Source organism: Dipodomys spectabilis, unplaced genomic scaffold, assembly GCF_019054845.1.
Source record: "Dipodomys spectabilis isolate Male_0828 unplaced genomic scaffold, ASM1905484v1 ptg000112l, whole genome shotgun sequence".
NCBI lineage: Eukaryota > Metazoa > Chordata > Mammalia > Rodentia > Heteromyidae > Dipodomys > Dipodomys spectabilis.
The window spans coordinates 4,511,267-4,538,655 of record NW_024870789.1 but is presented as its reverse complement, the minus strand read 5'-3'; the positions used below and the strand labels follow the sequence as shown (position 1 = coordinate 4,538,655).

The 27,389-nt window shown below is 59.8% G+C and overlaps 1 protein-coding gene across 3 annotated transcripts in view; it reads left to right on the top strand.

Moving 5' to 3' along the window:
• Positions 1-583: 583 nt before the first annotated feature.
• The window catches only part of Gtf2ird1 (GTF2I repeat domain containing 1), a 44,005-nt gene continuing 17,199 nt past the window's right edge, over positions 584-27,389 (top strand). The window contains exons 1-10 of one of the 3 annotated variants that reach the window (XM_042688077.1): positions 584-716; positions 17,323-17,448; positions 17,802-17,943; positions 19,890-20,042; positions 20,963-21,146; positions 21,515-21,822; positions 22,538-22,627; positions 23,544-23,627; positions 25,277-25,460; positions 26,535-26,560. In XM_042688077.1, coding sequence (XP_042544011.1) covers positions 17,329-17,448; positions 17,802-17,943; positions 19,890-20,042; positions 20,963-21,146; positions 21,515-21,822; positions 22,538-22,627; positions 23,544-23,627; positions 25,277-25,460; positions 26,535-26,560 — 1,291 coding nt within the window. In that variant the 5' untranslated portion in view covers positions 584-716; positions 17,323-17,328. The remainder of the gene's footprint in view (positions 717-17,322; positions 17,449-17,801; positions 17,944-19,889; positions 20,043-20,962; positions 21,147-21,514; positions 21,823-22,537; positions 22,628-23,543; positions 23,628-25,276; positions 25,461-26,534; positions 26,561-27,389) is intronic. The other 2 variants (XM_042688078.1, XM_042688079.1) reach the window with 2 other exon arrangements.

The following is a 27,389-nucleotide window of genomic DNA, read 5'->3' as shown; positions in this document are numbered from 1 at the left end:
GCTCCGGGGGGACCTCAAGGACCAGGCCCGCGTCCCCGGGCTCGGTGACTCCCCGGGGCGCTGGGGCGTTCGCTGGACCGTGGGCGCGGTGTCCCCGGCCGCGCACGACCCCGGCCCGGGCAGCGGAGGGTGGGAGCCAGGCCGGGCAGAGACAAAGCCGCGGGGCCGGGGGCGGGGCGGGGGACACCGCGGGGTGACCTTGACCTGGGGGGGGCGGCTCTCTTAATCCGGCGTGGGCGGGGCGTCCGCGTCCCCGGCCGGGCGGGCGCGGGGCGGTGCGGGCGGCGGGGAGCGCGCGGCGCCGCCCCCCGCAGGCCCGGGATTGGGGTGCGGGCAGCCGGGGGCTAATCCCGTATGTAAATGGCAGCCAATGGAGGGAGGTGTTGCGCGGGGCTGGGATTAGGGCCCGGGCGAATGGCTGGCAATTTTACTGAGATTACAGAACAAAGAGCTTCCCCGCGCCCCGCGCCCGCGCGCCCCGCCCCGCGCCGCGCCCCCGCCCGCGCCGCCGCCGCGCCTCCGCCTCCTCCCCGGCCTCCTCTCCGTCCTCCCCTCCCTGGCCTCCCCGTCCTCCCCGGCCCCGGCCTCCGCCGCCTCCGCCTCCCGCCGCGCCTTCCCCGGCCCCGGATTAACGAAGGGCGCCGCGGCTGGAGGCTGCATCCTGGCCGCGGGCCGGGCCGGGCTCCGCCGGCCGCAGCAGCGCGGGGTCCTCCGAGGTAGGAGAAAGTTTTGCGGGGGGCCCGAGCCGGGCGCCCCCGGGCGCGGGCGCGCGCGATCGGGGACGCCGTGGGGGGCCGCCCCCCACCTGCCCCGGCGGCCGGAAGCGGGGCGCCGTTCCCCCCCCCCCCAGCCCGGCCCGGCCGATGCGGCCGGGAACGAGGTCACGGCGCTGCCCGGGGCCGGGGTGGGCGCGGGGCCCGGGCCGGGGGGATCCGGACCCCGGGGCACCGGACCCCGGCTGCGCACCCACCCCGGCGGAACCGCGTCGCGCGGGGGTCTCCGCGGGGCGCCCCGGCCGGGCGGGGGCCGCGGGCCGCGCGGCGGGGAGCGGCTGTGGGTGGTCCGGGCGCGAAGGGTGGGCGGGGAGGACGGGGCGGGGGGACCGGGCCCAGCCCGAGGCCGCCGGCGACCCCGCTCCCAGCCCGGGAGCCCCGTGTCCCCGCGTGCCAGGCCCAGGCGGCGCTGGAGGGGCGCTGGGCCACCCGGCCCCGGCCCCCGGCTCAGGAGGCCCCGGGACCCCGGGCCGGGGAGGCGCCGGGCGCCGCACGCATTTCAGCCGCGTCATTCACGGGGAGAGGGCTCCGGCCACGGTTTATTTACTCAGCAGTGGAGGGGGCGGCGGGGCCGCGCGGCGGGGAGGACGGGCACCGGCCGGGGCCCGGGACGGGGAGCCAGCACCGTGATCACCTGTCTGGGGCCCTGGAGGTCGCGCAGCCTCGGCTGGGCGACTTCTAAGCAGAGAGACCAGGGTGTCTCAGCAGGGACCAGGGTCGGCCTGGCGTGATGGGTGCAGGCACCCCATCTGCACGCACCCCATCTCCTTTTACAGATACCCCAACCTACACGCACCCTCATCTCCCGCATGCACCCCGAGATCCACTTCTGCAGACACCCCGTCCATTTGTGGGCTGCAGGAGGTTTGATTTTGTACCTCATTCTGTAAAATGACCTGGAAATGGACAGTTCCAACTCCGAGGGCCCAAAGCCTGCAGCGGCCAGCGGGGTCAGAAGCTCTGGGTGCGGGTTTGTGGTGCGGGTTGTAATCTGGCCCCCTAACCTACTTACTCACGAGCATCGCTGTGTAGACGGATCACTTATGCACAGTGTGTTGATGGCGGTTCTTCCTGTGTTTCAGTCCTGGGACTTGAACTCGGGGCCTGGGCGCAGTTGCTGAGCTCTTTGGCACAAGCCTGGCACTTGAGCTACAGCTCCATTTCCCGTTTTTTGGTGGTACACTCTAAATAAGAGTTTCATGGATTTTCCTGCCTGGGCTGGATTTGAACCAAAATTCTCAGATCTCTGCCTCTTGACTGGCAAGGATTACAGGTGTGAGCCACCACCGCCTCTGCTCCCCAAGGGCAGCCTCTGGGAGGCTGTGGGGGGCTGGTCTGAGTCTGGCATAGGGACTCAGTAGAGGCTGTGGTTTGGTGACGGCTAGGTTGTGAAGTCTCAGCCGACCTCATGGTGAAGTGAGGTGTGGTGCCCAGGACCCAGGCCCTCGTTCCCTAAACTTGACCTTGGAACTCAGGATGGGGTGTCCGTGCCCACCCTTGGGGAACTCCTGGTGTCCCTCAGACACTCTGTCCTTTCTGTGTCCTAGGACTGGGGGAGGGGCAGGTGGGGGAGGGGACCTGCTGCTCAAACACCTGTTGAATGAATGAATGAGTGAGTGAATGAATGAATGAGTAAAACCTAGCTGCTGAATCCTAGCTACTCTGCGAATGCAACTTTCCCCTACTGTTCTGTTGGGGGGGCGGGGGGGGGGGGGGAGGAATGGAGCTTGGACTCAGGGCCTGGGCGCTGGCACTATCCCTAGGTTTTTTTGCTCAAGGCTAGCACTCCACTTCCAGTTTTCTGGTGGTTCATTGGAGATAAAGAGTCTCATGGACTTTACTGCCCAGGCTGATTTTGAACCTAGGTCCTCAGATCTCTGCCTCCTGAGTAGCTGGGATTTGGCGTGCATTCTGGATTCTTGAGTCTGGGCTGGGTTCTCATGGGGCAGGAGTGTTTCCACCTACATCCCCTGCCCTGGCTCTGGGACCCCATTTTCTGGGCTGGGGACTCCCCCAAACCTCAGCTTGTGCCTCCTGCTGCTTCTGGACTTTCTACCGCCCAGCAGCAGGGGACCCCAGGAGCACAGACACCAGGGAGCCCGAGCTGCAGCACTGGCCGGGGACGCTGGAGTGGAGCAGGGCCCAGAGGGCCTGGGTCCCATGCCGAGGCGCTTCGCAGAGGAAGGGGGTGCTGTGGGGAAACTGGGGTGGGGAGCCTGGCCTCCCCAGGCAGGGGGCAGTGGGTTTTTGGGGGGCAGAGAGCCCCCCCCTAGTTTGATCATCCTAGTTTACCTCCCGTCCTTCACAACCTCATTTCCCAGCTCTGCAACTCGACTGGCCAGGAAAGGAAAGGCTGGGTTATGGGGGAGGAAGGATCCCCATAAAGATCCGAGGTGCCCCGGGGGTATCTCAGACAGTCAGCAGTCCTGTCCTTTTGGCTCCCCTCTTTTTTTTGGTGCCAGTCCTGGGGCTTGAACTCAGGGCCTGGGTGCTGTCCCTGCAAAGTGAGCTCTACACAGGAGTTTGACCAAGACAAGCCACACCATGGCCGCCGACTGCCCCAGTGCCACCTGAGGCAGGGCTGCTGGGAGCGGGAGGGGGAGCGTGGAGGGGCGGGCAGTTTGCGTCTCCTGTGTGGACGTGGCGTGGGCACAGCAAGTTTGGGTGATGGGGCCTGGCTGAGCGCCCGAGGATGCTGGTGGGTGGGTGCTTGCCCTCCGAGCCCACTGGGGAAGCCTCTGGAAGGCGGGGGGCCATTTGCTGGCTGAAGTTTAGAAGTGAGGCACACGTGCTGGGAGAACACAGGAAAAGGGAGTCCAGCTGTCTGTCTGTCTGTCCATCTCAACACCAGACAGCACAACACTCGTGGGACCCCACTAAGTTTTGAGTGCAGTCTCTTTTTTTTTCTTCTTCTTCTTTTTTTTAATCCGGTCATGGGGCCTGAACTCTGGGCCTGGGCGCTGTCCCTCAGCTCTTCAGCTCAAGGCTAGCGCTCTACCACTTGAGCCACAGCGCCACTTCCGGCTTTTTTCTTTTTGCTTATGTGATGCTGAGGAATTGAACCCAGGGCCTCAGGCATGCAAGGCAAGCACTCTACCACTGAGCCACCTTCCCAGCCCCTACCACTGAGATTTGAACTGAGGGCCTTATGCTTGCTAAGCAGACACTTTACCATTTGAACAACATTCCAGCACCCCCTTTTTTTTTTGCATTGGTTCTTTTCTTTTTGTGTCATGGGGCTTGAACTCTGGGCCTGGACGCTGTCCCTGGGCTTTTCTGCTCAAGGCTAGCACTCTGCCACTTCAAGCCACAACTCCACTTCCAGTTTTCTGGTGGTTAATTGGAGATAAGAATCTCCTGGAGACTCCTTCCCCTACTGGCTTCCAACCTTGGTCTTCATCACCTGGCTGTGTTGGTTATTTTCAAGGTAGGATCTCCACTTATGGGTGGGCCAGCCTGGACTGCCTTCTTCCCAATCGTGCTTCCCAGGTAGCTGGGATTATAGGCGTAAACCATGAAACCTGGTTTGTGCTTCTGCTGTTAGAGAACCTGGCACTGCACACACACCCTTGGCCAGGCCCATCACTGCAGTGGACACAGCGGCACCCCCAAATGCCCTTGTGGCTAGGTCCCTCTCCTGCCCTCCCCCAGACAGTCTGCCCCATGTCTGGCTGGTGAGTGTTACACAAATGCAGTGAGCGTGGGTGCCAGGAGTTGGTGCCTTTTCAGTGCTCAATAGTACTCCAGCAACCCACTGGACCACACACAACCCAGCCACTTTCCTCTGGTGGCAATCCAGCCCTGCACAGCCCAGGGTCACCCAAAAGAGGGGCGCACTGCACCCCTGCTGCGCTGGCACTGCCCACCCCGTCCCCAGCTGGAATTTCATCCTGGTTTCTGGTGACTCGCAGCTCTGTGATGAAATTACACCTGTTGCTGCTGCCGGAGGGATTGGGGGGGTGGCTTGGGCCCAGGGTTCCTTCACAGCCCAATTGGGTTCTGGAACAATCCACGAGGGGCTGGGACACCTGAAGATGGGGGTGGTGGGCAGGGATGCACATTGCTTATGTCTTGGGTCCCACAGTGGCCATGCTGGGCAGTGGCCTTGTCCCGTGAAGCCCTGGGGCCCTGGGAAGGCGTGTGGCAGAGCCTCTGGGTGCCTAGAGTTATTTATTTTTGTCAATTGTGGGGCTTGAACTCAGGGTCTGGGCACTGTCCCCAAGCTCTTTTTGCTCAAGGCTAGCACTCTACCACTTTAAACCACAGCGCCACTTCTGGTTTTCTGGTGGTTCACTGGAGATAAGAGTCTCGTAGATTTTCTTGCCCAGGCTGGATTTGAACTTCAGTCCTCAGATTTCAGGCTCTTGAGTAGCTCAGATGACAGGTATGAGCCACCAGTGCCAGGACAAGTGCTTATATTTAAATGAGCAAATATCCACGGTTTGAGAGGTCCTTGTGAGACCCAGTATGGGCAACGTCCAAGCTGGTGGATTTTTCCACAGAAACATGGATCTCCCGAGTCCCAAGCCCAGGTGAGGCCGGGTCTACAGGAGTTACCTGCGGGACTCCTGGTGGGATCCTGCATGACAGGAAGCACAGGGCACCTATAATGGGCCTCATGTGAGCAGTGGCTGTTTTCAGCCATGTTCTTATGGCCAGCAGTGAGATTCTAGTTGGTCGTAGAAGCGTCTAGTCAGGCCATTTCCAGGCTGCATCCTGCCTGCTTAAGCAGCTGCCTGGGGCCAGGTCTGTTAGGGGGTTCAGGGAGTTGGGGACTTAGTAAGAACCGGTAAGATTCCTATCCACAAATGCATCCAATTTCTGGGAGTCACAGCTTCTAGGCTGGGGGCCAGGAACTCACACCTGTAATCCCAGCTATTCAGGAGACAGATCTGGAGGATCGAGGTTCAAAACCAGCCCAAGGCAGCAAAGTCTATGAGATTCCATTTCCAAAATAACCAGCAAAAAATCTGGACTGAAAGTATGTATGGCTCAAGGGGTAGAGCGCCAGCCTTCGCTTCAAATCCCAGTACCACCGAGAGATAAAGAAAGAAAAACTGCTTCCAGGAACATAAAGGGTCCTGCTGCTGTGTTGGGGTGAGTGACCGCCACCCTGCAGTGTCCCTGGAGCCCCTCAAAGCCAGGCCCACAGGGTGGGTGCCCCATGGGAGGTCCCAAGAAGATGTGGGTGCCGGCCCCTGGGTGTTTGTGGGTGGCGGCCCCCGGCGCCGGGGTGGTCCTGGCGGCGCCTGTGCACCAGGAGCTGCTTCTGCAAGTGTTTGCTTGGGGCATGGGTGGAGGAGAGGAGCCCCCCTGTACCCTGACTCCCAGCTGGGGGTGTGCTGCCCCCCTAACCACATCTTTGTCTCTGATCCCAGCCCGGCCACCGCCCCAAACGCTTACACACACCCTGAGCAGACCGGCTCCGTGCCTCCCTGTCCCCGTTCCCCCCCCCCCCCCCCCCCCCCCCCCCCCCCCCCCCCCCCCGCCGGGGCCCCACTGGGGCCTTTGAACCCCACAGATGGGGTTCAAGCTCCAGCTTGAGCGCTGACCTGCCACGCGGCTCACCACCGAGCAGGGGGTTGCCGCCAGACTCTGCTGGGAACTGTTCTAAGCAAACTCAGGACAGGTCTCCCTGTGTGGCCCAGATCCCATCCCCAGCCTCAGAGTGCTGCGATTACAGGTGTGCACCACCATGCCAGGGTCAAGAAAGTATATATATATTTTTTGGGTTGGGAAGGTGGCTCAGTGGTAGAGGGCTTGCCTCACATGCATGAGGCCCTGGGTTCGATTCCTCAGCGCCCTATAAGCAGCAAAAACCAGAATTGGCACTGTGGCTCAAGTGGTAGAGTGCTTTCCTTGAGCTGAAGAGCTGAGGGACAGCGTCCAGACCCAGAGTTCAGGCCCCATGACCAACCAAAAAAAAAAAAAAAGAAAGTATATATATATTTCAACTTGTCACATGGTATTTCTCTAGGCGGCCCTCTGGGAGCCCCCAGGCCCGCTCAGGAAGGGCTGGACACGCAATCTCCCCTCTGTGTGTGATCCTGGCCCTTCATACTCTTTGTCCATGGAGCACAGACTGTGCCTCAGTTTCTCCTCTGAAAAGGGTAGAATTGGCAGCTTCCTCGGCCTGGCAGCCCCTCAGTGGTCGCCAGCCTTGTCTGATGGACAAGGCTGCCCACAAAGTGATGCTTGAGGCTGCAGCCCAGATCCTCGTGCATGCTAAGCAAGTGCTGCACCACCGGGCCACACCCTTTGCCCAGCTTTGCTGTTTGAGTTGTTTTTGCATTTCCAGAGGCCAGTCCTGGGATTTGAACTCAGAGCCCTACGCTTGCTAGGCAGGTGCTCTCCCACTTGACCCATGCTTTCGGCCTCTATTTGTCTTTTTCATCATAGCCATCCTTGGAGGCGTGATGTGCTTGTGGGTCTTGATTTAGCATGCTAGAGTTTGTTCTCTTGCTCATGCTTCATAGTCACAGAAGAGCTACAGTTCCACCAGTCATCACACCCACAGGCCATTCAGATGGGCAGAGTGAAGTTGCCTAGAATCTTCCTCCTCTCAGAGGTTGCTCCTTGTTAAGGACTTGGATGGTACTGCCCAGGCCTGTACTAGGTCCCATGGCGGCCCCTGTCCCTGAGGGAGCTGGGAAGGCAAACCCTGGCCTCCTGGTCCCAGTCATTGTGACCTATGCCAGCACAGACCTGGTGAGTGTAAGGGAGAGGGTAGCCAGCCTGCTGCTGGGATGGTGGGTAACTCTGAGCCTGCTGCCTGTTAGACTGTCCTGGGGCTGAGTCCCCCGCCCCCCAATCCTGCTCAAATTCCCTCCTCTCTGCTTCCCAGGCACCAGGCCTGCTCCATCCTGCCGCCCGGCTCTGCCTGGACACCTCCTGAGCCGGACAAACCAGAGGCAGCGCCTCTGCCTGTGAATGCCAGGGTCTGCAAATACCTGTGTTGCCTGTCTAGACCTGGGCTGGGCGGGGCCAGCCTGCCAGCCATACTGGGGGACCACTCTTGGGGCACCGTGGGAGCCCCAACATGGCCTCTGTTTCTCAGCCTTTTCATTTTTATTATTGGCAGTACTGGGATTTGAACTCCACTTTTGTGCTTGCTAGCCTGGTGCTCTACCACCTGAACCATGTCCCCAGCAGTTTTGCTTTTAGCTTGATTTTTTTTTTTTTTTGCCAGTCGTGGGGCTTGAACTCTGGGCTTGGGTGCTGTCCCTCAGCTCTTCAGCTCAAGGCCTGCGCTCTACTGATTAAGCCACAGCGTCACTTCAGGTTTTCTAGTAGTTTATTGAAGAGACTCACAGACTTTCCTCCCCGGGCTGGCTTTGAACTGCGATCCTCAGATCTCAGCCTCCTGAGTAGCTAGGATTACAGGTGTGAGCCTGCTAGCTTGATTTTTTTTTAGATAGGGACTGTGGAACTCTCCAGACTGCACCCTCCCCCTCCCCCATACACAGGTGTTTGCCACAATGCCCAGCCCTCCTCACCTCTGCTTCCAAGTCATCCCGAGCATTCCTTCCGTGTGACATCTGGGCACACAGCCTTTCTGAACCTGTCCTGAGCCTCCACAGTCTCCTTCACAACGGGGAGAGCGCTGTGAGCCTGTGGGGTGTGGCAGGGCTGGGGCCATCACGAATGCACTGCCATTGTGGCCTCGGTGGTTGTGCTCTGGGAGTGGGTGCGCGTGCGCAGTGGGCTGTCAAGTGCACAGGTGCATGGCATGGGCGCATGCGCGGGGAGCTGTGCGCACGCAGAGTAGACGGCGTGTACACGTGCATGGCGTGGGTGCATGCGCGGGGAGCCACTGCACATGCTGAGTAGATGGCGTTTCCACGTGCATCATGGTGTGGGCCCCTACCTGCCTGCTGAAGTGTTTGGGAAAGATGTGGTGAGCCGGGTGCCTGTGGCCGGCCTGCACCTCGGCCTTTCCGCCCGTCCACCTTGGGCCTCCGGAGCCGTGTGCAGCCCCGACCACGTGTGAGGCCTAGCATGTGAGGATCGCAGTTTGAGGCCAGCCTGGCAGAAAAGCTGGTGAGTCCCCATTGTAGGCCGTGTCTGGCAGGAGCAGAGTTCCAGGCCACTCCCCGGCAGAGAAGTCTGCAGGACTGGCTCTCACAGAGGGAAGCTGGGCATGGGGCGCGTGCCTGTGATCCCAGCGAGGGTCTCCAGCCATGCCCTAGAGGGAAACAAGCCCGTGAAAATCAGGGCTGGAGGCATGGAGCGGTGCAGCTCTCGCCTTTCATATGTAAGGCCTGGAGGTCAAGCTCTGTCTGATGTCCAGTAGCCTCCAGTCTTGTTTCTTTTTTTGTTGTTGTTGCCATAAGAAAATGCCAGGAAGCCGGGCTCTGATAGGTCATGCCCATAATCCCAGCTCTTCAGGAGGCTGAGATCTGAGGATTGTGGTTCGAAGTCAGCCTGGATAGAAAAGTCCCTGAGAGGCTCGTATCTCCAATGAACCACCAGAAAACTGGAAGTGGTGCTGTGGCTCAAGTGGTAGAGCACTAGCCTTGAGCACAAAAGCTCAGGGACAGTGCCCAGGCCCTGAGTTCAAGCCCCATGACTGACAAAAAGAAAAAAGAAAGAAGAAGAAGAAACAAAATGCCTGAGACTGCTTTGGGGACTCAAGAGCCTGGTGCCATCGGGGTGTGGCAGCGCACCGCTGTAATCCCAAGACTCGGGAGGCAGAAAGAGGAGGATTGAGAGTTCAAGGCCAGCTTGAGCTACATAGCAAGAACCTGTCTCAAAAATATCAATAAACAAAAAACATTCTACATCAGCCCCTCCCGCAGCCTCGCTCCTCCCCCCAGCTCTGCGCCCAGACCCCTCAGGCAGCCCCTGCCACCTGCCCTGCACACTACCACCATGCAGACCTGGGGTGGGGGCAGCTGCGGCTGCGTCCCCACTGCCAGCCCTGAGTGCGAAGCCCTCACCATGCCCAGGGCAGTGGCACTGGGCCCCCTTTTGCCCACTAGGAGGGGCCTCTGCTCCTCTTAGGGTGGGGTCTGTGTCCCCGCCCCTGGCCACCCCGGGGGAGCCTGGCCCACCACCCAAGGGTGCTAGGCTTTCCCCTCGGAGGCCTCGCTAGCCCCCAACACCCACCTCCCATCCCGTCCCTACTGCCCCCTTCATGTCACTGTGGCCCCTGAGCCTCTGGTGTCATCCCTGACCAGACCTCTCCCCCGGGGGCTCCAGAGCCCATCCTCCCCCTCTCCTGCCTCCCTTCCTCACCCACAGCCTCCTCTAGCAGTGTCCCCCACAGCTGGGTTTGGGGCCTCAGTGCTCAGAGGCTCAGCTCCCTCCCTTCCAGCCCTTAGGTTCCAGGCACTGGGGTCCCTCCAGGCCCCTCCTTGGGACCTCTGCCTGCTCCCCATCAGGCAGCTGGGGCCATGATGTCAGGTTCCACACCCACAGCGGTGGCTCTTCTGCCCTAAGCCCACCAGTGCCCAGAGCCACCAGTGCCGCCGTGGCCTGTGTCCTCCGCGCTCCCTGGCTGCCAGCCTGGTGTCTTTGCCCACTTCCTGCCCCACCCTGCGCCCTGCACCCTGCAGTGCTAAGCCCCGATCTCCACTTCACCCCCCCTCCCCCCCCAGCCTCCAGCCACACCGCCGCCCTGCTCAGCCCTGAGCAGCTCGGGCGCCACGCATGGGCGCCTGGCTGGCGTCTGGTCTCCTGGACAGCTGGTCTTTGGCACTGTTGGGCCTTCAGCATCTGCCCAGCTGGGTGTCCAGGCAGGTGGCCACTGCCATGGCAGGTGGGTGACCCCTTGAATGCGAGCTAGCTCTGACATTACCACCTCTGGGAGCCTCCCCCATCCTCCACCACCCTGGGCTTCCCGCGTGTCACCCTTTTTAATGGAAGGATAATTTACTTACAGTAAAATGAATAAATCTAGCCAGGCATGGCAGCACATGCCTGTAATCCCATCCCATAATCGCAGTACAGGGGAGTGAGGCAGAGCATGGGGACGCTCAGGCCAGCCTGAACCGCCTAGTAAGACCGTGTGTCAGAAAGCGTATGTTGGAGCTGGGTGCTGGTAGCTCACGCCTGTAATCCCAGCTACTCGGGCTGAGATCTGAGGAGCATGTTAGAAGTCAGCACAGGCAGGAAAAGCCATGAGACTTACTCCATCAAAAAGCTGGAAAGGGAGATGTGGCTCAAATGGTAGAGCACCAGTCTGTGCCCAGGACTGGCACACGTATGTGCTGGCTTGCCCCGCCATCCTAGCTTCTGGGGCAGGCAGGGTTGGGGAGCAGGCTCAGGGCTGTCTCAGCCTCTTCTGGATGGTCTTGTGTGCCCCAAGTCAGGGAAGCTTAGTGGCCCACACTTTGTCCCGTGGCCTGGGAGCACCCTGGGAGGAGCGCAGCCCAAGGCCAGCCCAGATAAATCAGGATCCCATTAGCACAAAAGGGGCGGGAGGCACGGTTCAAATGGTGGAGTGCCTACCTAGCAAAATACCCGTCAGGTGGATTTTCCTGTCACCGAGTGGCCACCAGTGGCTGAGTGTCATACAGCCCTAGCCACCCACTGCAATCTGCGGTCACCTTGTCCCAGCCTGGGGTGCGGGGGCGGGGGCGGAGCTGGCCAGCTCCAAGCACCGCCAAGGCCCATGGAATCATGGATGGGGTGGGGGGTGGGGGCGCTGCACTGCCTGGTCCTGTCCAGGACAGGAGGACACCAAGCCTTGCGGGGTCCTGTCCTGCGCTGGGCAGCCGGGCTGGCGGGGCCCTTTCCTGCCTCAGGTGTCTGCAGCTCTTTTCAGAGGTTTGCTTCACAGCATGAGGTTCCTCTTCATCCTTCCCAAATGGCAGAAGTCATTTAGGGAAGGGGTAGGAGGGAAATTGAGTCCTGGGCCTGTGCGCCTGCCCGGCCCCTCTGCACACACACGCGTCTGTGCAGACCTCTCTGTGCACGTGTGTAGACTTGCCTGCTCTGGGAGGTGCGAATGTGCATCTGCGCAAACCCCCCCCCCCCATCGTTCTCTGGCTGTTCGTTGTGCAGACCTCCTGTGAGCGCGTGCAGATCCGTGCAGACACCTCCCCCCACCGTTGTGCTCTGGGGGGACGATGGCAGACAGGCGAGCTGCGTTTCTGACCCTGCACATCCTGGGATAAACGTAAACCTGAGTTCAGACTCGAAGGCCAGGCACACAGTTCCACCTTGCATTTCAGTGCCCCAACTCCAGACTTGTTTTACACTCTTCCTTTTTTTATTTTTATTTCTTTAACCTTGGCTGTATCTCGGGCTGACCTCAACCCTCTCCAGTGCCCCTGTGGGCGCCAGGATTGCAGGCATGTACCACCGCACCCAGCCCCAACATCTGATGGGTAGCATCGTGGTTTGACCTGGCTTTGAACTCTACACAGCATGACCTTTCATGTTTTTACGACACTCCACCGTGGCGTTTCCTGTGGTTGGGGCTGCCTGCCTGCCTGTCTGTCTGTCTGCCTTTCCCAACACACTGGGCACACCCAGGACAGAGGAAGCCAATAAATACGCTGCAGACACCAGGAGTGCCTGGATGAGTGCTCCCTCTTGAAGAAATGAAGTTTGTTTCCATAGAGGAACAGGAAAAGCCAGGGCTGGGGCTTCAATGCACGAGGCCCTGGGTTCTAATCCAGCATCAAAAGAAAAAACATGCACATGGCATTAATTGGCCCCTGGGGAGAGTACCCCATGTCCCTGGTGACGGGGTCCTGGATGCAGTGGGCTCCAGGCTCTGCCTTGATTTACCCAAGTACACGAGGGTCAGCTAGCTGGTCAAGGAGAGCAGACGTGAGCTGCCAGGCCTCTGCCCCTGTCTGCAGGGGGGCCCAGCCCAGCTTTTATTTATTTTCCCTTTCTTCCTTTTGAGGCAAGGTCTCGCCATGTAGTCCGGGTCTCCTCAGCCTCCCAATGCTGGGATTACAGGCATGCATCACCCTGCCAAGTTGGAGACCCTCTTTGAAAGGACTTTGCCACGCCCGTCATCCCCGCTACTCAGAAAGCTGAGCTCTGAGGATCATGGTTCAAATCCAGCCCAGGCAGGAAAGTCTGTGAGACTCTTTCTTTTTTTTTTTGGGGTCCGGTCGTGGGGCCTGAACTCTGGGCCTGGGCGCTGTCCCTCAGCTCTTCAGCTCAAGGCTAGCGCTCTACCACTTGAGCCACAGCGCCACTTCCGGCTTTTTTTCTTTTTGCTTATGTGGTGCTGAGGAATCGAACCCAGGGCCTCAGGCATGCAAGGCAAGCGCTCTACCACTGAGCCATCTTCCCAGCCCCGAGACTCTTATCTCTAATGAACCATCAAAAAGCCAGAAATGGAGCTGTGGCTGAAGTGGTAGAGCACCAGCCTCGAGAGTAAAGCTCAGGGACAGTGCCCAGATCAAGCCCCAGAAAGAAATAAATACATATATACGTTAAGCGGAGGCAGGGTGTGGCCCCCAGGGAGAACAACTTGCCCAAAGCCCTGGGTTCCAGCCCCAGCTCTGCAGGAAAAGGAAAATGTAATTTTCTTGAGGCAGAGGGGAAACAAAGTCTCTGCCTGCACACAGAGCCAGGCGTGACCCCAAACCTGGAAAGCCAAACCCACCATGGCATCTGTGCACGAGGTAAACTGAGGCAGTAGGAAGGAGCTGGGGACATGCAAGGGCCACTTCTCCTGGGTGGGTCATATTTTGGGCCATCTGAACCTAAAGGAGCTGCAGGAGGAGCTGGGTGGGGGATCCCACTCCTGCCTTCTGGAATCTGTCCTTTTATGTGGGGAATGGCGCCCGGCTGTGCTAGTGGCTAAGAGTGTAGGGGAGGGGGGGCAGTCAACACACTGGGCTTGCTGGTGGAGATGGGGGCTTGCAAACTGTTTGCCCAAGCTGGCCTCAAACCACAATCCTCCCTTATCAACCTCCTGAATAGCTGGGATTACAGATGTGAGCCAAGGTCCCTAGCTGACCTCTTTTCTTTACGGAAGAGCATACTCACAGTATGTCACGACACTAACAAAGGCTTCAGGTGCCAGGACACGGAATGGGCAGGTGCTTCACAAGTGGGCAGGATGGAGGGGGTCCGACCTGGAGGGGCAGCCATTGGGGTCTGTGAGGCCGGGGGCCCTGACCACGGCTGGGCCTGTAGGAGAAGGGATAGAGCTGAGGCCGCATCGACACTCCCATCCCCGGGCTGCTGTGGGAAGGGGGTGGCCCCCACCCTGCTGAGCCCTGGGAGCAGGGTGGTCCCCCACCCCACCCCACCCCACCCCACCGAGCCCTTGCTTTTGTTTGTGTTCCTTCTGGGGAAACACGGGCATATGGCACGGCTGCTGCGGGGGCCGTGTTTGGGTGGTGCGAGAACTTGCCTTGGCTCTGTGTGTGTGTGTGTGCATGCACGCGCGCACATGCACACGGGCGCGCGCACATTGTCAGCTCCAGTGCCCGCCATCTGGTCTCTGGGATAGGGAGACTGAGGCAGAGGCACCTCCTGCCCGGGGGTCTGGGTTGGTGCATGGATCCAGTGTAGGGCACGTGGCGGGGGCTCGTGGTGTGAGCGTGAGCTTCTGTACTTGCCCAGCGCCTCCCTGCAAAGGCCAGGAGCCAAAACTGCCTTCCATCTTGAATTGTGGAATACTTGGGGTTTGTTTTTTTCTTAATGGCTCTTAGGGATTTGAACTCAGCCTTTCACTTGCTTGGTGGGCACTCTACCACTTGGGCCACACCCCCAGTCCTTTTTGCTTGAGGTTTTTATTCATGTATTTATTTTTGTCCGTCATGGGGCTTGAACCCTGGGCCTGGGCGCTGTCCCTCAGCTCTTCAGCTCAAGGCTAGCCCTCTACCACTTGAGCCACAGCATTACTTCCTGTTTTTCTGGTGGTTTGTTGGAGATAAGAGTTCCGTGGACCTGCCCGGGCTGGCTTTGAACTGTGATGCTCAGATCTCAGTCTTCTGGGTAGCTAGGATTACAGGTGTGAGCCACCGGCGCCTGGCTTATTTTTCTTTTTTTTTTTTAATAACAAGATCTTGAGGTTTTTGCCTGGGCTAGCCTGGACTGTGATCCTCCTGATGTCAGCCTCCTGCGCAGCTGGGGTGGCAGGCGGGTCCCTTCTGCCCAGCAGTTAGTTGAGATGAATTCCTGTGAACTCTTTGCCTGAGCCCACCTCATCATGGATCCTCCTGATTTTTGTCCCCCAAGGAGCTGAGATTACAGGTGTCATTCATTGCGCCCAACACTCACCATTTTTGGTGCCGTTTTTTTTTTGTTGTTTGTTTGTTTGTTTTTTGGGTCCGGTGGTGGAGCCTGAACTCTGGGCCTGGGCGCTGTCCCTCAGCTCTTCCGCTCAAGGCTAGCGCTCTACCACTTGAGCCACAGCGCCACTTCCGGCTTTTTTCTTTTTGCTTATGTGGTGCTGAGGAATCGAACCCAGGGCCTCAGGCATGCAAGACAAGCGCTCTACCACTGAGCCACCTTCCCAGCCCTTTGGTGCCATTTTTGATGTGACCTCAGGGCCCCCCCACTCTCAACTGGCTTTTTTGCTCAAGGCTGGTGCTCTACCCCTTGAGCTATCCCCCCCTCACTGACTTGCTCTGACTGGTGGGCCTGGGCCTCTCTGGTAGCCTCAGGGCCCCTCTGCCATGTTTGGGCCCCAGGTAGTCCTCAGATCCCAGCTAGCCCAGCCAAGGGCCCAGCCCCATCCCGTGGCGGCCGGCTCTGCCTCTGTCACCCTCAGTGCTTCAGGATGGGGGAAGGAGGATCTGTCCCCTGGCCCCCATTGGATCCGGTGTCCTGAGGTCCTGGGAAAGGATTGGCTAGCCTCTACCGCCCATGCAGGCAAACCTAGCAGGGGTGGGGTGGGGGTCTCTGAGGTCCAGCCATGTTTCCGACCCTGGTAAGGTGGGGGCTATGCATGGGGTGTCCACCCTGTGAGGAGAGCTGCATCCACTCAGCCACCCCAGCTTAAGCCAGTAATCCTAGTTACTCAGGAGGCTGAGTTCTGAGGATCACGGTTTGAAGCCAGCCGAGGCAGAAAAGAATCTGTGAGACTATTGTCTCCAATAACTACTCAAAAAAGCCGGAAGTGGTATTATGGCTCAAGTGGTAGAGCGCAAGCCTTAAGCACAAAGAGGCCCAGGGAAGGAGCCTAGGTCCTGAGTTCAAGCCCTAGGACTGGGGGAAAAAAAAAAAAGAAAGAAATTCGCTTGAGAAACTTTTTTTTTGGAGGGGGGGATCGTGGGGCTTGATTCTGGGCCTGGGTGCTGTCCTTCAGCTCAAGGCAGGCGCACTTCTGGTTTTCTAGTGGTATATTGGAGCTAAGAGTTACATGGACTTTCCTGCCCGGGCTGGCTTTGAACCATGATCCTCAGATGTCAGCCTCCTGAGTAGCTAGAATTACAGGTGTGAGCCACCTGCACCTGGCTTTGAGAAACTTTTAACACCAACTCAATATACATTCTGGCAAAATGTTGCCTAGCTGGTTGATACAATCAGATTAATCTCTTTTCTTCTTTTTTTTTTTCCTTGTGCTGGTCCTGGAGCTTGAACTCGGGGCCTGGGCATTGTTCCTTAGTATCTGTTTTTGCACAATGCTGGTGCTCTACCACTTGAGCCACAAAAGCTCTACTTCTGGTTTTTTGGTGGTTAATTGGAGATGAGAATCTCACAGACTTTCCTGCTCAGGCTGGCTTTGAATCTCCAGCCTCAGGTCTCAGTTTCCTAAGTAGCTGGGATTACAAGCATGAGCCACTGGTGTCAGGCTTAAAAATCTGTCTTTATCTACAAGCAGATGTGGGCCGGGCCCAAGGCCAAGGCTTCTGGGTGTTTCTCCTGGGTCCTGTGATCTCCGCAGGCCCTACAGGGGCAGCCCAGTTCTGCCAGCACCCAGTTTGTGGTCTGGGGGTAGCAGGAGCTGTTGGGCCGGGCCTGCTCCCCGCTCCCCACCAGGGCCCCCCCCTGGCCTGGCCCGCACCCATGCTGGGAAGGCCGGAGGAGCTGGCTCTGTGTCTGGGCTGGCTTAGTGGCAGAGGGGCACCAGTTGCCCCTGGGGCCCCACTAGGCCAGAGCAAAGTCTGGAGAGGAGGAGGAATGGCTTCCGCACAAGCAGCAGGGTGGAGCCTGGAGGCCCAAGGGAGGCCCAGGGCGCTGCCCCTGCCAGGCTTGGCCAGCCCATGCTGAAGGCCCCTGGAATCATGGGCAGGCAGCAGTGGGTGGGGTGTATAGACCGAGTATCTAAACCCAGAGGCCCCAATACCAGGCTGAGGGCTGGCGAGCTTATGTAAATCTAACATGGTGGTGCATACCTGTAATCCCAGTACCCTGGAGGCTGAGCTGGAGGATGGCTGGTTAGAGGCCAACTTGGACTGTATATCATGACCCTGTCTTAAAAACAAAGAGGCCAGTGGGAGCTGTGGAGGATGTGAGTGGGTGGCTGTGGGTGTTAGGCTGAGTCCTCCTCGGTCAGCTGCGGGGTGCCCAGGCTGAGGCACTCACACAAACAAGACCCTTAAGTGACCGGAAGGCAGGCCCTGGACGTCCACCCACCCCAGGGGAGCTGCCGTCCACCGCCTCACCTCCTCCCTCCCTCCAGGTGGCCATGGCCCTTCTGGGGAAGCGCTGTGACATCGCTGCCAACGGCTGCGGCGACCGCTGGAGCTCGGCCTTCACCCGCAAAGACGAGATCATCAGCAGCCTGGTGTCTGCCCTGGACTCCATGGTGCGCCCTGCCCGTCCGTGGCAGTGGGGGGGGGAGGGACAGGGTGGGGGGAGGGCAGCCCTCCAGAGTCTGTAAGCTCAAGTCCATTAAATCTAGCTCTAGAGGCAGACAGGATAGCATAGCACACACCTTTAATCCCAGCTGGCAAGGACAGAGCTAACTGTCAAAGAATAGAGGACCTTCTTTCTAGAAGGTTCCTGCTGTGGAGCCTTAGATGGTGTCTAGGCCAGTGCCTGCCTGTAGCTGGTGAGGTGGCACCCAGGGCAGGACCACAGCCACGGAGGCCCACGTCCTCGGCCTTGGTGGCAGGGCGGGGGACAGGGGCTCCTGCTCACCCCACCCGCCCTCCCCAGTGCTCCGCGCTGTCCAAGCTCAACGCCGAGGTGGCCTGTGTGGCTGTGCGCGATGACAGTGCCTTCGTGGTGGGCACAGACAAGGGGAGAATGTTCCTGAATGCCAGGAAGGAGCTGCAGGCCGACTTCCTGAGGTTCTGCCGTGAGTACTCAGGCTCCTGGGCCGGCTGGGATGGCAGAGGGGGGGGGAGAGGGTCAGGACTGAGGGGGGCGGAGCTGTGCACTGTGGATGGCCATGGTAGGGGGCGGGGCTGAGGGGGGCGGAGCTGTGCACTGTGGCTGGCCATGGTAGGGGGCGGGGCTGTGGGCGGGGCTGTGCACTGTGGCTGGCCATGGTAGGGGGCGGGGCTGAGGGGGCGGGGCTGAGGGCGGGGCTGTGCACTGTGGCTGGCCATGGTAGGGGGCAGGAGCTGTGCACTGTGGCTGGCCATGGTTGGGGGGGGCCGGGAGCTGTGCACTGTGGCTGGCCATGGTTGAGGGGGGCCCGGGAGCTGTGCACTGTGGCTGGCCATGGTAGGGGGCGGGGCTGGCGGGCGGGGCTGTGCACTGTGGCTGGCCATGGTAGGGGGCGGGGCTGAGGGGGCGGGGCTGTGGGCGGGGCTGTGCACTGTGGCTGGCCATGGTAGGGGGCGGGGCTGTGGGCGGGGCTGTGCACTGTGACTGGCCATGGTAGGGGGCAGGAGCTGTGCACTGTGGCTGGCCATGGTTGGGGGGGACCGGGAGCTGTGCACTGTGGCTGGCCATGGTTGAGGGGGGCCCGGGAGTTGTGCACTGTGGCTGGCCATGGCTTGGGTGGTTCCGTCACAGCCTGCTGACCATCCTTGTGCCCACTTCCCACGTAAGCACCCCATGCTGCTTTTCCTGTGACTGGAGACCTTGTCAGACCAGGATTTGGTCCCACAGCTGCCATTAGCTCTGCCCAGCCCACAGGAGAAACTGAGGCCCAGTGGCCTTGGCCTCCCCCAGGGCTGCCGGCCTGCCCTACAGGCTTGGCTGTGCTCTGAGAGTCATGAGCTTCTGCCACTGGAGAGGTGCTGAGCGGGCCCTTGTCAGCCCCTTGTCTGGGGGATCCCCAGAAGCTGCAAGTGTGTGTATACTGGCAATAAAAGAAAAAAGGAAACACATCACTCCTGAGCTCAGCCTCCTGAGTAGCTGGGATTACTGGTGTGAGCCACAGTGCCTGGCTTCCGGGTCTTTTTGTTTTGTTTTGTTTTTTGTCGGTCCTGGGGCTTGAACTCTGGGTGTGGGCGCTGTCCCTGAGCTTTTGTGCTCAAGGCTAGCGCTCTACCACTTGAGCCACAGCACCACTTCCAGTTTTCTGGTGGTTCATTGGAGATACGAGCCTCTCAGGGACTTTTCTACCCAGGCTGACTTCGAACCACAATCCTCAGCTCTCAGTCTCTTGAGTAGCTAGGGTTACAGGCGTGAGCCACTGGCACCCAGCTAGGATCCTTCCTTAATCCATCCCTTCTTCTCAGACACCAGCGCCCAGTCTCCTCCCCCGGGCCACAGTCACTCCTGGTCTTGGCACCCCAGCACTGTGCCTGGCCCAAGTGGGGCACCGCCCCTCCCACCTGGATCCTCCCTGGGGCCTGGGTGGTGGCCATGGCCAGCTTGGGGCTCCCTGGCTCCCACTTCCAGGCTGGGCCCCGCTCCCCGCCTGGCCCCCGCAGCCGTTGGCCATGGCTGCTATTTATAGCTGGGACTCGGCTGCGTTATTTCGGGCTGCACCGATCCCGCAGGAGCGCAGGCCCCGAGCAGGGGGGAGGGGGTGCCTGTCCCCTTTCTGATGCAGCTTTCTAGCACGTTCCAGAAGGATCCACCCACACTCCCAGTTCCCCCACCTGGTCCAGCCAGGATGCAGGGCACCGGGGCTCGAGCTTGGCTGTGGCATTCACAGAGTAGGGCTTGGGGGCCCGGGGCCCTGAGATGACGCCCCTTGCCGGGGCCCAGGGGGCCAGGCAGGCTCCCACTCCCTGGTCTTTCCTGCCTGCCTGCCTCCATGCATCCATTCACTGGCTCACTCACTCATTCCTGCACGCATGCCTGGGCCTCTGGGTCACAGCCCATCTGCCCCTCATCCCACAGGGGGACCCCCGTGGAAGGATCCAGAAGCCGATCACCCTAAGAAGGCGGCGCGGGGCGAGGGCGGGGGCCGCATGGTGCGGGGCTCACTCGAGGCCGGCGGGGATGTGTACCTGCTGCAGAAGATGGTGGAGGAGGTGTTTGACGTTCTTTATAGTAAGAGCCTTCCTGTAACCCTCAGGCCCCAGGGGTGGCCCCCCCACTCCTGTGGCCTGCCCCCCCAAGCCCAAGGGCCCCCCAACTTTGTCCTGTCCCAGGCCTGGTTGTCATGGCCCTGACCTGCGCCACTGTCCCTTTCATATTCTCTTCACTACCCCCTGCCCCACAGCCACCCCTGGCTCTGATCCTCACCTCCTGTCTGGCACAGCTGTAGTTTGGGGGTGCCTTTCCCTCCCTGCCTCCTCCACTCAACCTGGGGACATCCCCTCTGCCAGCGCCAGCAGCCCTCACTGGCCACCCCATGTCCTTCTGGCTGACCCCACCCTGCGGTTTAGGGCTGAGCAATGGTGGGTGTTTGTTGAATGACTGAGCGAAGGTGGTCAGGTGAGGCCCAGTCTGTCCTCTGGGGAGGGGCCGGTTGCAGAGTCTCGGGGCCCCGGGTGACCCCTCCCTCCCATGGACAGCCTTGGCTGTGCCTTTCTGTTGCTAGGGGCCTTGGCTTCCGATGCACTGCCTCTCCTCTGCCTCTCAAGTGGGGGGACAGTCCCTAGGTGACCTGCCAGTCGCCGCTGCTGCCAGTGCCCTGTCCTACCCTGTCTCTGTTACATCCTGGGGCTTGCGCTCTTCCTGTCTGTCCCTCTCTTGCCCTTCTTTTATGCAAACTCCATCTTCTCTCTCCCTCTCCATGTTTTCTTACTTTCCCGCCCCTTCTCTGGCCCCTTGGCCCAGGAGAGGAGAGCAGCGGGGCCCAGCCATCTCTGGTGGGAACCTAGACTGGGGGGTGGGGGGGGACACAGCAGGACTTGGGGTGGGGGCTGTGCCACGCAATCCCAAGGGAGTCACAGCTCTGCGACACGCCCGGCCCAGCTCAGCCCTCACCTGGCTGCCCCTGCTCAGCCCTTCTTGCCCTCTAACAGGCGAGGCGCTGGGCAGGGCCAGTGTGGTGCCCCTGCCCTATGAGAGACTGCTCAGGGAGCCAGGGCTGCTGGCCGTGCAGGGGCTGCCTGAGGGCCTGGCCTTCCGGAGGCCGGCGGAGTACGACCCCAAGGCCCTCATGGCCATCTTAGAACACAGCCACCGCATCCGCTTCAAGCTCAAGAGGTGAGTGAGAGCTGGGTGCAGTGATGCACACCTGTAATCCCAGCACGCCAGAAGCTGAGGCAGGATGTGGAGGAGCCACACTGGGCGGCGGAGCAGGCTGGGTGGACAGAGGTCCGATGGGGTTTCCAGGCTGTGCTGGGACAGGTCCAGGGTCACCTGGCTGGGAAGGAAGAGAAGGACAGAGGGCAGGTGACACCTTGGGGGCGTGGCTGGAGGGGGGGCAGGCCTTGTGCCTGGAGCTGTTCTGCAAGGGCTTGGACAGGAGGTGGGGGGATGGGCATGGAGGGGGACGGGGGTGGATGTGGGAGGAAGATGGGCATGGGTAGGGGAGGGGGGTGGCGGGCATGACACTGTCCTGTCTCCCCCAGGCCTCTGGACGATGCAGGGCGGGACTCAAAGGCCCTGGTGGAGATCAATGGCCTCTCCCTGCTCCCCAAGGGGTCCCGGGACTGCAGCCTGCACGGCCCGGCCCCCAAGACCACCCCCCAGGACCCGCTGCCCCCCAGCACCGCCTCCTCTGGTGCCAGCTTCCTCTACAGCAGTGCTCTGCCCAACCATGCCCTGCGTGACCTAAAACAGGAGGTGCCCAGCGGGCCGGTGCTGCCCGCAGACCTGGGCCTGGGCCGGCCGGGGCCTGAGCACAAGGCGCCTGCTGCCCATGACTTCGATTGCTATGGTAATGCTGCTGGGACACCAGGCGGGACACTGCCCACCAGCTCCCGAGGAGCATTTCTGAGCCAGGGCTGGGCTGGGCACGTGGTGTCCTGAGACCCCATTGGCCCTGGCCACCATTGAGCTGTGTCCACTCCTCCCGAGGAGTCTGGGAGAGGAACAAACACATGTGCTTAATGATCGCCTACCTGGCACCGCACCTGGATGCCAGGCTCTGGGGCTGCGGAGGGTGGGCTGCCTGTGCTGCTGCCTCTGTTTTGTGCTCTGAGCCTCAGTTTCCACATCAGTTAAATGCTTGAGTACATCTTATCCAAAATGCTTTGGGATGGGTGTGGTGGTGCAGGCCCTCAGTGCCAGCACTGGGGAGGCTGAGGTAGGAAGATTGTGAGTTAGAGACGAAGCCCCTGGGCACACAGCAAGTGCTTCCGTGATGTTTTTACTGCTGTTACTTGAAGGAGAAAAGTAAAGACCAGACTCTGTTCTCCAGTGCGGGGGGGGGGGGGGGGGGGGGGTTCAGGGTGGCCTGATGCTGTGCTCGCTCCCCTGATGCCACCTCTCTTACTGGCCTTTAGAGACTAGGAAGGTGCATGACTCGGGGCCTGGGTTCGGGGTCTCCCTGGCAGTTACCCCAGGGCCAGAGCCTGTGTGCTGGGCTAGGATGTGGAGATCTCCTCTGGGACACAGCCTGAACCTGTCCCTTTCCTCTCGCCCCCGTCCAGGACAGAAGCCCCCGGGACCCTCTGGGCCTCTGATCCAGAACGTTCATGCCTCCAAGCGCATTCTTTTCTCCATCGTTCATGACAAGTCAGGTAGACGGCCCTTTCCACGGAGCCCGGGCTGGGGAGGGGTGGGCGTGACTACGACATAGGGAAAGCTGTGGAAAAGGAGGAAAGAACAGCCCTGCTCCAGGCGCTCTGAGTAAAACCAGGGTGTAATCGTTAGCTGCAGCTGCCTAACAAATTGGCCCCTAAATGTAACTTGAAGTAAATAGTCCTTGCCTCATGGTCCCTGGGGATTTCCTGACCCACAGGAGCAGCTGGGCCAGGAGCCACATTCCCAGCCCTCTTTCCTTTCATTGCTTTTCAGATAGGGTTTCCATTTATGTTTGAACTGTGATTTTCCTATTTACATTTCTTGGCTAGCTGAGATGATAGGGGTACCATCATGCTGTGCTTTTTGTTGTTATTGTTGTTGTTGTCAGTCATGGGGCTTGAACTCAGGGCCTGGGTGCTGTTCCTGAACTCTTTTGCTCAAGGCTAATGCTTTACCACTTTGAGCCACAATTTCAGTTCTTGTTTTTAGAGTGGCTAATTGGAGATAAGAGTCTCATGGGGACTTTCCTGCCTAGCTTGAGTTGGCTTTGAACCACAATGTTCAGATCTCAGATCTCAGCATAAGCCACCAGCACCCAGCATTATTCTGAGCATTTTTTGTTGAGCAGGGGTTTGGGGACCTTTCTGCTTGGGCTGGATTCTAACCACAATCCTCCTGATCTCAGCCTCCTGACTAGCTGGGATTGCTGGTGTGAGCCACCACACCTGACTGGAAGGCTTCTATTAATATGAAATGGAGGCAGGCGCAGGGGTGTTGGGGTAGAGACTGGAGCCAGGGTCTTCCAGCACAGCCCCACTGTGCCAGGCCTGCCCGGCCCAGGCCCGGGCAACAGGGTTCCAGGGCAGCTCAGCAGCAGGACCGGCCTTCACTGCCCCTCCTTTGTTCTGATAGAGAAATGGGACGCCTTCCTGAAGGACACAGAGGACATCAACACACTGAGGGAATGCGTGCAGATCCTCTTCAACAGCAGATACGGTGAGCATGAGCCTGCCGCCCGTGTCCCCTGCCGCCCAAGTCCCCGCACCGTGCAGGGCTCTCTCCCAGGCATGGGAGTGGGTGGCACTGTTTCCCTTGCAGACTGGGGGGCGAGGGGGGGAGGCGTGACTGCAGATGCTGAGTCCCCAGGGAAGTAGCAGGTTGGGGACAGATGGGCTCTGGGGGCCTCCAGATGCCCAGCCTCGCAGCCCATGCCTTTTACTGCTCTGTTCCCTCAGCGCTGAGCCCCAAGTCAGGGCGCTGCCTCCTCCACAGCCCTGGCCACCCCTTTCGTGTCACCAGAGGTGACAGTATGCTCTGTGACCAGCCAGGCCCTGCTGGCTCACACCTGTAATCCCAGCTGCTCAGGAGGCTGAGAGCTGAGGGTCACAGTTCAAACCCAGCCTGGGCAGGAAAGCCCGTGAGACTCGTGTCAATTTAACCACCCCAAACTGGAAGTAGCACTGTGGCTCAAAGGGGTAGAGCGTTAGCCTTGAGTGAAAGAGCTCAGGGACAGCGCCCAGGCCCTGAGTTCAAGCCCCAAGACTGGCACACACACGCAAAAGCAACCGGGGGGGGGGGATGGGGGGAGTTGAGGGGGGGAGTCCCAGCCGTCTGGGAGGCCCAGGGCATCATTCCTGAGGGAGACAAGTGGAGGCCGCACCCTGCATGGCGTGGATCTCCCCCAGTGGGGAGCCCGGGCAGGGTCGTCTCTCTTCACCCAAGCTCCCAGCTGCTAAATAAAACCAGGACAGCGGGGTTCGGGACCAGCGCTGAGCTCCCGCACCACGGGGGCTGCGGAGGCAGGAGGGAGGGGAGGAGGGCTGACGGCTGATGAGATTTGGGGGGGGTTAATTTGACAATTAGCTAAGTGTGACTCCAGTGTGAGATCTCATCGTCACAGCCACCAACGCAGGCCCCAGCCACAGCTGAGGGAGGCGGCAGCCCCGGTGGCCGGAGGGGTGCGGCTGGGCCCCCAGGGTGGGGGGGGGGGTGATAGACACCTCAGAAGTATGTGGTACCGGTGTGACAGAGCACGCCTGTAGTCCCAGAGGCAGGAGAGCCAGGATGTTGACACCAGCTTGGGCTATACCATGAGACCCTACCGAAAACACAAAAACAAAGGGAGGAAAACAGCAAAAGCATTTGGTGAGCCAGTGGAGCTGGGGGGGGGGGGGGGTCCCTCACGGACAGTGCCTTGGCAGGGCAGGAGCTGTCCATGCTCGCTGCCGGGCTTTGCCCAGCGTCCTGTGTGTGATGCTGATGGATGACCAGAGGAGTGGCTACATCTGGTGGCCACTGTCCCCCACCTGGAGGGCTGGGGGGTCAGAGATGATTGTTTGGAGCCAGACACATGATGAAAAGATAGACAGACAGACAGATAGATAGATGATAGATAGATAGATAAGAAGGCACGTATATACGAAATAAGTGCGAAGGTAACAGGTGTGTGCATGCAGGCGCGCACAGTTGCACAGGTGGCTGGGAAGGAGCTGGTGGGTAGATGCTCAGATGTGTGGTTAGATGGGAAGATAAGCTAGATCCCGATGATGTTAGGGCAGGCCCCAGCTGAACGGCCGGTGACCACGGCGGAACGCTGGGCCTCCTGTGGCCTCCGTCCAGCCTCAGCCTGGATCTTGCCCTTACAGCGGAAGCCCTGGGCCTGGACCACATGGTCCCCGTCCCCTACCGGAAGATCGCCTGTGACCCCGAGGCCGTGGAGATCGTGGGCATCCCGGACAAGATCCCTTTCAAGCGGCCCTGCACGTATGGGGTCCCCAAGCTGAAGCGGATCCTGGAAGAGAGGCACAGCATCCACTTCATCATTAAGAGGTGCGGGCTGGGCTGGGCTGGGCTGGGCCAGAGTGGGTGCTGAGCCTGGGCAAGGCCACGGGCTTCATGCCTAGCATACCGAAGGTAAAGAAGAGGTGTGGTGGCACACGAGGCTGGCCTCGTGCTCTGGGATCAGGGTAGGCTTAAGGCCTTGGAAGTCTAGACCTCCCACAAACAAGACCTGGGGTTTGGGGCTGACCTGGCCGTAGTGAGGAGCCACAGATATCTGACATGGCCCGCTGGTCTACTTCCCTGTGGGCTGCCTGGTGTCCCTGGCCAGCCGTGGGCAGGCAGGTGGTCAGAGACAGAAGCCCAGTCCCAGAACCCCTGCACTGTCTGGGCACTGGGGTGGAGGTCAGCACAGGCAGGGCGCCCCCTGGAGGAGGGAGCCAGTACTTCAGGGCTTTTTCCCCTCAAAGCTTAAACACTTGAACCACAACTCAACTTCTTTTTATTTGGTAGTTTATTAGTGATAAGAGTCTCATGGACTTTCCTTTCCGGGCTGACTTTGAACCGTGTTCCTCGGATCTCAGCCTCCTGAGTAGCTAGGATTACAGGTGTGAGCCACCGTGCCCGGCCTCCAGGCTGTTTTGATGGCTGCGTCACTATAACTGTCCCAGATCGGATATAGGGCTCCCACCCTGCTGTGTCCCTTCCACCCTGTCCACCAGTGACCTGACCATTCCTGTCACCTGAGGGTGCCCCCAGCATAGCTGGCCCCATGTCTCAGCCTCTCCCTCCTTTGTGAAGTTTCTGGGCTCCGTTCCCCAAGAGAGAGGTGGGGCACCCTCAGCGTGGGCCCCTGGCTTCGGGTCACCCATGCAGCCGGCCTGTGGGTGGCACTTATGGACACAGATGACATTGGGAGAAGCTCACAGCCAGGCAGGGCCAGGAGAGGGCCCGCAGGAGGACAGGGGACCCTCCATGCCCCCCTGGCACGGCCCAGGCCAAGCCCAGGCCCAGAGAAATTGTATGTGGCCTTGTTGACTGTCGCTAGTGGGGACCGGGGGCTCACGGGGTGGGGAGGGGGCCCTCAGTGGGAGCCCAGCCCTCACCCCTCTCCTCTCTCCACAGGATGTTTGATGAGCGGATTTTCACAGGTAAGTGGGGACCACTGGGGCTGTACTGGGACTCGCTTGGGTCCCAGATTCCAGGTGCTGACAGACCAGAGTTCCTTAATGCACTTGAGGGCGCCCTTGGCCAGGTGCTGGTCCTCTTCCCAGCTGTCTGCATGCCTTAGTTTAGTTGTCTCCATGTTATTGATGGAGTGGGTGAGTGAGTGTGCTGGGGCTTGAACCCACGGCCAGGGCTCGCTCTCCTTTTTCACTGATGACTAGTGCTCACTTGGGTCATGCCCATATCCTGGATTTTCTGGTTGTTGTTTTTTTTTTTTGGTTGGTTGGTTGTGGGCCTTGAACTCAGCCTGGACGCTGTCCCTTAGCTCTTTTGCTCAAGGCTAGTGCTCTACCAATTTGAGCCATAGCACCACTTCTGGTTTTCTGGTGGTTAATTGGAGATAAGAGTTTCATGCACTTTCCTGCCTGGCCTGACTTTGTACCATGATCCTCAGATCTCAGCCTCCTGAGTAGCTAGGATAACAGGCGTGAGCCAGCAGCGCCAGGTTATTTTGGAGCAAGAGTCTCATAGACTCTTCTGCCCAGGCTGGCTTTGAATTGTGATCCTCTAGATGTTAGCCTCCTGAGTAGCTGGGATTACAGGTGTGAACTATCACATCTACTTGTCGATTTCTTTTTGAGACAGGGTCTTGCTAAGTAGCCCAGACTGGCCTGGCTTTCACTACCTTCATTCCTCAACCTCCTGAGTGCTGGGATTACAGGCGGGCGCTACCACTCCTGTTTCAACTTCTAAAACTTCCTGTGAAGGCTGTTGTGTCCCTGTCCCATGCCCAGCCGGCTCTGTGGGACCAGG